The sequence below is a fragment of the Magnolia sinica genome, chromosome 3 (genome assembly GCF_029962835.1).
Source record: "Magnolia sinica isolate HGM2019 chromosome 3, MsV1, whole genome shotgun sequence".
Lineage (NCBI taxonomy): Eukaryota > Viridiplantae > Streptophyta > Magnoliopsida > Magnoliales > Magnoliaceae > Magnolia > Magnolia sinica.
In genome coordinates this window covers 25,718,678-25,731,062 of record NC_080575.1, presented here as the reverse complement: position 1 = coordinate 25,731,062, position 12,385 = coordinate 25,718,678, and the positions used below count along the sequence as shown (strand labels likewise).

The window sequence follows — 12,385 nt, the reverse complement described above, 5'->3', positions numbered from 1 at the left end:
AATCTAGAGCAATAGAAAATTTGTATGCTCTTCATAATCGACCGATCCACTACATTTTTTGTACACATGCATAAAATGAGAATAGGCTTTACCGAAGCATTTGGGATCCTTTTGTGTGAAACCGGGGAAGACAGCTTCACTGAAGGGAAGAAGTTGAGTCGAAGCTGTGATGTCCAAGATAGTCGGACTCATGGGGCCGCAGTTGAAGAAGAATGTGTTGGTGGAAGGGCTCTAAAATATTGAAGTTGTAGTAAGAAGAATAGGATCTTATGGATAATCATGGATAGATAGCTTGATGCATTCGTAAATGTCCAAATTTCCCTATGTTACCTCATATTGAGAGGAAACACGAGCAAACCAAGCATCCCATTTCAGTGATGGCTTCATTCATGACCGAGGATTCTTTAGAGCATTGGCGGGTTCAGGGATGGATCCGGATTAAATAAATAGAGTTTTACTCAGGCAGATGGGAAACGAGAGATCCATCATGTTAACTTCATCGACATTTGTTGTTAGAGAAAATGTTGGACCCATGCACTGATAATCTCCAATAGGCAATTTAAAGACTATTTTATTGAAATATATTTTTTTTAGAAAGTGTATTTATCACTGTGACAAGATCATCTTGATGGAATGAGGGAGAGGAAGGCGATGAGGCAACTATTGATCGAAGATGAGATTGAAATTCGAAGTTGGATGTTCGGAAAGGAAGAGGGAAGCATAAGGATAAAAGAATATTTAAATGATGCTTATATCGGCCGAGGTGATAGAGCATTTACTAGGGCATCATTATGATTTTATTGGAAACAATGTAACAAAACGTGTTGAAATGGTGTTCGACTCTCATTTTGATAAAGGGTAGTTACTGTTGACGTGTTGTAATGAATTGGCCGAGGACAATTATCGGGGTGTCACCACGTGTAGATAATTAATATCGCATTAATGAGGGGTCGCACGTCGCCTTCACCTTTTTTGAAAGGCGAAGCGACATGGGGGGAAATGGTCATCCTTATTGTTGTTATTTCTCATAAGAATTAATCAGAGCAAGTTACATGTGATTTGGATGGATCCACATGGTATATTTGAAGATCTGCAGAAATGTATGAAGATTTTATGTTAATATAGCTGGAGTGCGTCAAACAATGTCATGTCATCGTTTAAGCAGCCAATGGAAGAGCAATCGTGAAGAATCATTTAAATGACAGATGGCAGAAAGAGAAACCAAAAAAGCCAAGTGCCGAGAGCGGTTATAATAATCGTTAGAACGTGGGAAGAATCTAAATGGTCAAAGTAAAATGATAAATAGAAGAGGAATGCAAGAGGAAGATTTCATCTCATACCAACCCAATCAAAACCAAACATTATCTTTCAATTACTAGACCTTTTACATTCCTTAGTGTAAATCGATTTACGTTTCTTCCAAGTAAATTACATTTCTTAGTGTAATTCTTTACTTTTAGCTTGCCATTTAAGGTCTATTTGAATTTTCAAATTCACTGTAAATGCCCTGTAAATAATCAATTATTATAATTTCACCCCGTTTGAAAATAGACATGTATTTCTGCTTAAAATTGTGGGCCCCACTGTGATGTATATGACAGATCCACATTGTCTATCCATTTTACCATAACGTTTTGAGGCATGAGCCGAAAATGAGGTAGATCCAACATTCAAGTGACCCACACCAAAGTAAATAATGGCCCCAAGAAGTTTTTAACGGTAGGTGTTCGATTCCATTTTTCCTTTGGTGTGGTCCACTTGAACTTTGAATCTGCCTCTTTTTTGGCTCATCCCCTAAATTTAGTTGGCATAACGGATGGACGGCGTGGATAATCCATATACATCACAGTGGGCCCCACACATTTTGGTAGCATTCTCGATTTTAGCGTTGGAAAAAGTAGGAATCAAATCATCCCTCGGGAACAATGAGGTAATTACCAAAGGAAATAATTATTACCAATTTGCAATGTATTTACATTTACTTTAGAAGAACAAGTTCCATGAATTTCAATCATTCATCTACTTCGATGTTCAGTCTCTTCAGGTATAAGAGACCCTAGAAAGACCTTAGGCTTAGGTCCTTTCAAGATACAAAGTTATATGAGTTTTTGTACTTATGTTAGACCATATTTCGACTAGTCTAGGTTAAGGTTTGACTAGTCTAAGTTGTGGCTTGACCAGTCTAAGAAGTCATCGACCTGTCCAAGTTTAAACTCAGAAAAGATGGATTTTTCTGTTACTTTCTCAACCAGTCGAGCTGGTTGCTCGACCAGTCAAAGAGAGGCCTTCGACTAGTCAAGGGGTGCTTGACTCGAAGTCCAGTCACTAAAATCTAGCACCCTCGAGCAGTCAAAGCCCTTGCTCGACCAATCGAACAGGGCCCTTGACTAGTCGAGCAGGCCCTTCAACCAGTCAAAGTTGTGTTTTATCCAATCGTGCTGAAAATTTGTTAGACCTTAGACGAGTTGAAGCAACAACTTTTCAGCCTATAAATAGAAGCTTCCTCTCAATCCGAAATTACCAATTCAAGCTGATAAAAGCCTTCATCAAGAGAGAGAGAGAGAGAAGTCCCCATTATTGCCAAGCTATTACATGACATTTTAAATATTTCTTTAATAACTTTTTGTTTTGATTCCTTGATCTCCTATTTTATGAATCTTATTCTATAAAGAGAGTAGATACTCTTCTTTGAGATCTCAAGGAATTCATATAAGTAGCCCTTGGTTTGAATATATTTAAAATCAATATAAAACCTAGAACCCTTGTTTATATGATTGGATATTAAACAATCTACTTCAAGTGTTGAGGGTCAAATATTGCATATCAGACCCATTTATTGCATGGATTTACAAGCATGACACCGTTTAATAGCCTAATTTAATTGAATTTGTGATGCAGGGCGTCTTCATGAGCTTGGACTGGGAAAGGACACTAAAAAGCATGGATTTACCGATCTGATGACACTAAAGCAGGGGACGGACTCCAGAAGACCAAGAGCGATGAAATTATACACCAAGGGTCCGCGGAAATCGAGGAATCGAAGCTCAAGTGGCCTGAAAAGTGTCCAAAATGCAAGATCATAGGGTTCCCACCATCTGATCAGTTCGAAACTTCACACGTGGCTTGAGGACCATAAATAAACCGTACACGTAAAATTTCAGCCCCTGGATCACTATGAAAGTGGCCCAACGGACAGATCAGCCCCTTAAATTCTTAAGTGGGGCCCACCTGATATCTGGATATTCTCCATTCTTGGTCTCAACAGTTGAAATGAGCTGACAAAACTGATGGACGGAACGGATTTCTCACAAACCATCACAATGAAGCCACATGTACATCGCACGAACACAAGTGCATGCACACTCGTTGTGCACCGGAAGAACTGGACCGGTCAGCAGGCGCTGACCCGATCCATCTCCTCAACAGAGACAGCGCGCACCCGCTGTCCGTCCGTTTTTGGCCTGTGGGCCCCACCCATTGTTCATGTTGATGATCCAAACCGTCCAAGTACTTCAGGAGGTGGCCACGACCCTTACCTACATGATATTTCGAGACCATGCAAGACTTTGCAAGATCCCACCTGTTAAACGTCAGATGGACGGCAGTGAGAAAACTCTTATGGGCCACAGTATCGGAAGAAAAAAACATCTCCCTCTGCATCGAAATTCGACTGCAAGCTCAATGGACGGCATGGATTTCCAAAAACACCAGTAAAGTGGGCCCCACCACGCACCAGCGCCTGCTCTGCTTGCGTATGTCCGTGAAAACCGGAAGCCGCCCGGCCTTCTCGGGCCGTTATGCATCCATGATGATGGTCGGATGCATGATCCAGACCGTCTAATCCTGTGTAAGGTCTGATATAACCACCTCCAAGAAGTCCAATTCTGCTTTTGGACAATCAGTCGTTCGAAATCTCTGTCCGAACACAAGATGCTTTTGCGTTTCTGCTGCCGCGCCTGGCTGCCTAAAGAAGAGTGTCTTCGCACCCTATTCCGGGTAGGACTCCCGGACGACAGTCCTGTATAAGAAGACGTAAAAGGGGAGAGAGAGAAGAAGAATGGTGGGTTGCTGTGCACGGCTTGGGAGAAAGACAGGGACGTGGAGAGTTGCTGCTGTGCACGAGAGGAGTGCAGCTGGACGGTGGTTGTTCTCCAGGAAGTGCGGAAAGGCTGGCAGCGTTTTGAGGATTGGAGGACCGACAGAAGAAAAGAAGACAGGGAGAGAAGATGAGAGAGAAAAGATAAGGAATTTTTCTTCATTTTATTCTCTTTTTCATTTTCTTTTCCTTTCTATTTGTTTTGGGTTTAGGCCAATCATGAGTGGCTAAACCTCTTAGCTAGGGCTAAGAGGTGAAGCTTGTAGCGTGATGGGATAAGTCTTCGCTTGCGCCTTTGTTAGACTGAATTGATGTTGGTTTAATTTTATTCTGGGAATGTACTTTTTGTCTTTAATGGTCTGTTGTGACTAAAATTACAATGGATCTGCGATGATTTTGAGTATTACTTTTTTTTCCCTTTTCATGTTTGTAAAGTCAGGAAGCCCTGTCGTTCACCATTGTCCCACGGGCATGGTAGGATGACAGTACCCTTCCTGATCCTCATACATGGTTGATTGGTTGGTAATTAGTTTAATTCTGTTGTTTGCTTTGTCTCCTGGGCATGGTTAGATGATGGAATCCATTCTAATTCATATACCTTTCGTCTCTTGAAAACCAAATCAAGTAAGTTCAGTTTGAATTCCATATGCGAGCATAAGATCTCCCTGATCTCTCCAAGTGGATCCTCTGAATCCCTAGTTTCCATCCTCTGAATTCCTTAAAGTTTTAATTATTCCACAATTATTTCTTAAATTCTATTTTGTTTAGATCGCATCTTAGTCTAGTTCTAGTTCTACTTGATTTCAGATAACGTACAGGTATCAGTCCCTGTGGATTCGACCTCGGTCTTACCGAGTTTATTACTACATCACAACCCTATACTTGGGGAGTGAACATCAAGAGAAGTGGTTCTACAGGCTACATCAAGAGATATGTCGTCAAGGTAAAGATAAGTATATTTTATCTTTTGTATTTTGATTTTATTGAGATAGTTAAAAAATCTTATTTGTTGGTTTTTCTGAGATAGCCAGAAAATCTCAGTGGGAGATTTTTTATTTATAATAGTCCTTTAAAATCACAATTGTATTAAGTTTTAAGGTGACCCTGTGAAAACCTTGTTTATAGTGAAAGTCAAGATCACGTGGATAGTGATTATTGGGAGTGGAGTAGGTGAGAAGTGGTTCTACAGGCTACATCAAGAGATACATCGTCAAGGTAAAGATAAGTATATTCTATCTTTTGTATTTTGATTTTATTGAGATAGTAAAAAAATCTCATTTGTTGATTTTTCTGAGATAGCTAGAAAATCTCAGTGAGGGATTTTTTGTTTATGATAGTCCTTTAAAATTACAACTGTATTAAGTTTTAAGGTGACCCTGTGAAAACCTTGTTTATAGTAAAAGTTAAGATCACGTGGATAGTGATTATTGGGAGTGGAGTAGGTGTGGCTGTTTGAGAACAGTTGTTGTACACACCGAACCACTATAACTCTTGGTGTTGTGGTGAATGTTTACTTTTTGCATTCGTGGAGAATAGTTGTAATTTTATTTATGCAAAAGTGGTGAATGTTCATGATAAATACATTTTTTTCTCTTGCTTGGTTTGAGATATTGATTCTTACGATTGTTCGTGAAATAAGGTTATCCCATATAAACTTTGTTTTGGGTGTAGGTTGTCCTATGAATTAGTTTGAATCGATTTTTTAATACTAGTGTGATTGAGTTTTCAGATTTATTTATTATTTCAGCACTTTAGTTTTTATTTGGCATAGTCATATTTACCCCCCCTCCCCCACCAGGACTGTTAAACTGGCCTTTTTCATTTTGTCTATACATACCGTCCATCTAGTTTTTCAGATTACTGTAGGGCTTTAGCCCAAAAATAGATAGATCTGAAGCTCAAGTGGGCCACACTAGAAGAAGCAACGATAATAATGACACCCACGATTGAAACGTCCCAGGGGCCACTACCATGTTTATTTTCCATCCAACCTGTTCATAAGATCATGTAAACCGGGACGATGGGAAAAAATATCATCTTGATGTGAAACTTGTGCGACTCCCAAGAAGTTTTCAATGGTGGGTGTTCAATCCCCACTGAGGTTCACTGGAGTCTTGGATCTGCCTTATGTTTAGGTGCATGCTCTTGCTCAGGTGGTACATTCCCAGGAGTTTCAACACCCCGGCAAGGGTTCGAGTACCCATGGGTGGTGCAATTCCACTAGGGCGTGAGTGTGTGGGGGTGTGTGCGTGCGTGAGTTAAAAGAAAAAAATAGAAGGTGCATGCCCTAAAATGATCCAAAAAATTGGATGGACATCGTGGATAAAACCCATACACCATGATGATGGGCTGCATAGAGTCCTGCCTATATTGATTATAGTCAGGTGGAGATAGGATGCAATCCGCTTGCATTCTGTCGGGCCACTGTAATGTAGGTGTATTATCTACCGTGTCCATTGGTTTTATTATCCCATTTTAGGTCATGAGCCCAAAATGTCATCCATTAATAAGGTCATACAAGCATGGATGAATGGCAAACATAAATATTAACATCACACTGATATCAATGAAGGGAAAACATAAATATCATCTTGATCCAAAGCAAGAAGTTATTTTTTTTTTCCTTGGTGTGGTCCACTTGAGCTCTAGGTATGTTACAATTTTGCACTGTCATAAAATGAGCTAGAAAATGGGTGAAATGAGCGGATGGGATGAGACACACATTACAGGTGAGACGGTAGAATTTACTCGGAAAGCAATCCACGCTCCTCATTCCAGGCACAATTTTAATGGAAGCGGTCTGGGTATACTACCTCCTGTTCTGAACTGAACTCGGAGCGGGCTGGGGCACTGAGGGGTCATCGTGATGTATGGTTCTATCCATACTGTCCATTAATTTTTCTATATCCATGGTTCTATCTACACCGTCCATCAATTTTTCTATATATGTTTAGTTTATGAGCCAAAAAATGAGGTTGATCCAAGGTTCAAGTGGACCACACCAGAGGAAGTAGTGGTGCTAATGATGCCTACTATTGAAACCTTCCTAGGGCCCACGGTGATATTTTAGATCAAGTTAATATTTGTGTTTTTCCTTGGTTGAGGTCTGTGTGACCTTATAAACAATGTGTTGGATGACAAATAAACATTACTGGGGACACTAGGAAGTTTCAATGGCTACCCTTTAATGTACTGTGGTCCACCTGAGAGTTGTATCTACTTTATTTTTGGGACAACGCCCTAAAATAATCAGAAAAAAAACGGATATATAGTGTAGATATACAACACATGGATCAAGGTGGGCCCACGTCCGGATCCAACGGACATCACTGGATCCTGGGTCGAGCCAAGAGCGTAATTGAAAAGGGCTGTGGAATGTAATATTACTTCTTAAACAGGCAGTATTTTATAAACATTTTTTATCAGGTTGTTATCCGCACCGATGACGTCAGCCAATTAAATCCCAGGTAACTCCCTGTGCGCTGGAAACAGACGATCTGCATTCTCACCTTATATATACTCCACCATTTCTACGGAGTTCGTGCAGCATATTAGCATATTAGAGAGAGAGAGAGAGAGAGAGAGAGAGAGAGATGGTTTCCCTAGTGCAGGAAACAGAAGCTGAATCAATCCAAGCCCAAGCCCAGCTCTGGAAATTCGTCTATGGGTTCGCCGAATCCTTAGTCCTTCGCGCCGCTGTCGAGCTTGGCCTTCCTGACATTATCCACAACAATGGCGGCCCCATCACACTCTCTCAGGTGGCATCCAAGCTCCCATTCCCCCCCGTCGACTCCGACCACTTACGCCGGATAATGCGGTTCTTGGTTCACATGAACATCTTCTCCCAAGACGTCTCCGGCAGCGAAGAGCAGTACGGTCTAGAACCAGCTGCTCGGCTACTGCTGAAAGGCACAGAGAAGAGCATGATCCAAAGCATACTCGGCATGACTCAAAAAGATTTCATGCTTCCATGGCATTACCTGAAGGATGGACTTGGCGATGACGGGACCGCATTCGAGAAAGCGATGGGGATGACGATCTGGGACTACTTAGACGCCCACCCAGAGAATAGCCAGCTCTTCAATGAGGGAATGGCCGCTGAGACACGGCTTCTCACTGAGTCGCTTGTCAATGGCTGTGATGACATTTTTCGAGGAGTGGATTCTCTTGTTGATGTTGGAGGAGGAAATGGAACCGCACTTAAGGCTATTTCCAAGGCCTTTCCACATATAAAGTGCACCGTCTTCGATCTTTCTCGAGTTATTGATGAGTCACCGGACATTCCTGGCCTGGACCGGGTTGCAGGAGACATGTTCACATCTGTGCCCAGTGCCCAGGCTATTTTATTGAAAGTAAGTTTCTTGAAGTCTTCAACAAACATGTGTAATTTCCTCTTCCTTTCCGTACCTGTGGGACCCATGGTTTGGTGATCAAAACCTTTCATCTTATGGGACCATGGTTAAAAACACAAAATATCTACTCAACTTGAAACTTAAGTGAGTCGAGTTTCATCCATTCCGTTCATCCATTTTTATAGATCATTTTAGGGCTTGATCCCACAAATTAGAGGTATTTAAATCTCAGGTGGACCACACCACAGGAAAACAATAGTGATTGGATATCACCATTAAAATACTCCTAAGGCCCAAGTACCGTTTATTTGACATCAAATCTGTTGATCCAAAACTTTTATGGCCTACAAAAAGTTTTTAATGGTCTACATTCATTCAACACCTTTTCCTATACTGTGGTCTAATTGAGATTGGAATATACCTCATTTTTGGCCTCCCAACATAAAATGATCTAGAAAAATAGATGGGTGGCATGGATGAAACACATACAACATGGTAGGGCTCACGGAGCATCGACCATCAGCCATTGGCTGGTGGCAGGGGAGAAGCCAATCCGTTTCCGACTTTTGTAGCGGCTCTTTGAGGACAGTCACTGAGCCGTGGGACGCGGGGACGCGGATTTTCTGCGAAAGCCTTTAGCAGGAAGATCCTGCACAAGATTCTGTGTGGGGCTTACTACGATGTTTTTGAGAAAGCCACTGCGTGCATCCGTTTTACGAGTTCATTTCAGGACATTTGACAAAAAATGAAGATGATAAAAAACTCAAGTGACCCACACGAGAGAAAATAGTGGGGATTTAGTGACCACCGTTGAAACATTTATATAGCTACAAAAGTTTTGTATCGGTTTAATTTCTTGGCCTTTTCACTTAATCTCCGTGAAAATGATCTTATAAATGGTCTGGATGGAATATAAACATCAAGGTGGATCCTGGGAAGGTTTCAACGGTAGGAATTCCTTTCCCCACTGTTTCATCTGGTATGGCCCACTTGAATTTTGGATCCTAATCATTTTCGGTCTCATATCCTAAAATGAGCTAAAAAAATAGATGAAAGGGTTAGATTTCTAACAAACATCACAATAGGCTCCATCCAGAATCCTTGCGCAGGAATTTCCTGCTAAAGGCTTTCGCAGGAAATCCGCGTGCAGGACGCGGATTGCATACTACCCCCGCCCATCTCAAGCTCCGAACGGGCAGTTCTGTGGGCAGGCTCACGGTGATGTATCTGTACAGCCAAATCGTCAATTCCTTTTCTCGGATTATTTTAAGACTTGAACATAAAAATGAGACAGATCCAACGATAAAGTGGGCCACACCAAATAATAATCTTAGTTGCATTAAAATACACAAAGCATTCGAGGTCAGTTGCATTAAATGCAAGAGTTATTTGTGGTTTGGTTTTTTAATCGTTTGATCTACCTCATTTTTGTTTTAATGCCTTAAAATAATATGAGAAAAGGGATAGACGGTTTGGATGTACAGATACATCACGGTGGGCCTGCCCACGGAACTGCCCGTTCGGAGCTAGGGAAGGGGAGAGGTAGTATGCAATCCGCATCCTGAGCCGTGGACGTCATTTGTCTGTACTCAGGCAGAGGAAATTGTACTTGTCCTTGCATGAGGATCAAATATTCATCCCTGGGACTCATCCTCTGTACCATTAGATGTACAGTACATGGTAGGGCCTACGATTCCGCGGGCTACTAAAATGGTGAAACAGTAGTTCAACTGGCTTAGAGATCCACATGGATCATGGAACCGTTTGAGAGGTGGGGCACACAACGAACATGCCATGGATGAATATGGTTTATCACAAATGATCCTAGCCATTCGATCCATGAACAGACACAATCATAGAATGATTAACGGTTCTCATTCAATTCCATTGCTCAAAAGGTCATCGTCAACCTATCCATAGTGAGTAGTGGGTCTTCCATGATCCAGATGGCCCAGTTAGTGGACCACATGTTCAATCAAGCAGTCCGACCCACTAACAAATTTGTTTTTTTTTTTTGTTTTTGTTTTTGTTTTTTTTTTTTTTTTTTAAAAAAAAATATATATTAATTTCACTCAGCAAATTCTGCATGATTGGAGCGACGAAGATTGCCTTAAAATTCTGAAGAAATGCAAGGAAGCAGTGCCGATCAATGGAGGGAAGGTGATCATCCTCGACGTGGTGTTAGACGAGACGTCAGATCATGAACTGACCAAGCCGAGGATGGTTTTGGACATTGACATGCTAGTAAACACTGGTGGGAAGGAGAGGACTATAGAGGATTGGAATAAGTTGATTAAGAAGGCTGGATACAAAGGGTGCAACATAAGGCACATAGGCAGCATACAGTCTGTTATTGAGGCCTTTCCTCACTAGCATTAGATAAAAGAGATTAGTAGTTTTTATTAATAATGAGCATGATTAAATACATTCACTGTATGTGAACTTGCACTCACAACCCTATTTTCCACTGCTGACGTGTTGCTCCTGTGGAGCTTCCTAGCCTTGAAAAATGTGGGCCAACCGTAGAAATCAATGTATGGTGGATGGTGTGATTCAACTAAGAGGTGTTGTCCACTCGTGGTATGATGAAAGTGTGTTTTGCTTTCGATTGAAATAGATGCGTGTTGATTATCCTCGTTTCTCAATTGGGTGATGTATGCGTTATGCAGAGAAAATGCATGAATATAAATATATGTATGTGTGTGTGGGAGAACGTGGGCGGCGCTTTTTGTCTACCTAGTTGAGAAAGAAATAAAGGCTCTTGCTATGATTTTGTTTTTTCTCCTTAAAATAAGGCTCTTGGTCCACAAGAGTCGACTAAATCACAGGTTATTCAATGTGTGGTCTTCTCGTGACTAGGGGTGACGATAGCCATTCTTCTAGGGGTGGTTGCTCTTTAGATTTGAAATTGTTTCTAATCATATAGTTGTTTCTATTGTTGTCATTTTCATTTCTTTTTGGCATTAGTGTTTTTAGCTCATGTTACGGGGAAAATAGACCGACCAATGAAAAGAGGCCTCGTAGGAACCTTACGTGCTTAACCAAACCAAACTATACTCTAGACCCAACCTCCAGATCTGAAGTTGAGTAGGAGATGGGGTTGAACTTGACATCCTGCCAACAGGTCGGAAGAACCACATACCTCAACAAAAGGAGCCTGATCGCTTGACCAAGGAAATAGGTCGGCATGTCTCAGGTCAGTGTGACCTAGGTCAGTATGTCCCAAGTCGGTGCGTGTTAGGTCAACATACTTCAGGTCAGTGTAGGTCGCCTACTATTAAGGCCTAACTTGATCTCTACCACGTCCATCCGAAATCTTAGCCGAAGATCTAGGAAGCCTATCGCAATACGAATCCGTTCGAGATCTCGGCCGAAAATCTAGGGCGATCCTTACGACTTATTGTAGGATTGAGATTCTACTACGGTATATTCTGCTAAATAAGGAGAGCCCAGTTCCTATGCCACCACTCCTCCTCAACTATAAATAGGAACACCTCTAATGATGAAAGGTACACACAACTCTAAGCCTTAAATCCAATTCTCAACTAGACTCAGATTCCTTGACATGACTTAGGCATCGAAGGGTCCCTCTGGAAGCCAGGGTCTCATTTGTCCGCTTCTTGTGCAGGGGTTCGAAAGTCCAGGAAAGGCTAAGCAGTTTTACGCATCAACAACTTGCATTAAAAAGACCACTATAGGTCATAAATCTGTTTTATGCAAGACCACTAAACAGAGGTATTTTTTGAATGAAAAATATTCTTTAAAGATCACATACCTTCAACAAAAACAGTGAAGACTTTTCTAGTGATGAATCAATTCTAAGAACTACTAAGACAATACCTTCCCTTCAATATGTAGCATGAATATCCAAGATAAAATTAAAATCACTTCGTGATAGTTATGAAAATGAAAACGAATGAAAATGACTATAAAGAAG

The 12,385-nt window shown here is 41.2% G+C and overlaps 1 protein-coding gene across 1 annotated transcript; it reads left to right on the top strand.

The window, feature by feature from the left end:
* The first annotated feature begins 7,628 nt into the window (after window positions 1–7,628).
* LOC131239723 (3'-hydroxy-N-methyl-(S)-coclaurine 4'-O-methyltransferase-like) lies at window positions 7,629–11,218 on the top strand. Its single transcript, XM_058237561.1, has 2 exons — window positions 7,629–8,448; window positions 10,525–11,218. Exons 1-2 carry the CDS (start codon window positions 7,690–7,692, stop codon window positions 10,819–10,821), a joined length of 1,056 nt encoding a protein of 351 aa, XP_058093544.1. The 5' UTR covers window positions 7,629–7,689; the 3' UTR covers window positions 10,822–11,218.
* Window positions 11,219–12,385: the final 1,167 nt, after the last annotated feature.

What these genes read in the sequence shown, in the direction of transcription:
- LOC131239723 (XM_058237561.1), top strand. Translation starts at nt 7,690, where the DNA reads ATGGTTTCCCTAGTGCAGGAAACAGAAGCTGAATCAATCCAAGCCCAA. An exon ending in CCCAGGCTATTTTATTGAAA is followed by an intron (nt 8,449 to 10,524) that starts GTAAGTTTCTTG and finishes AATTTCACTCAG; the next exon opens with CAAATTCTGCATGATTGGAG.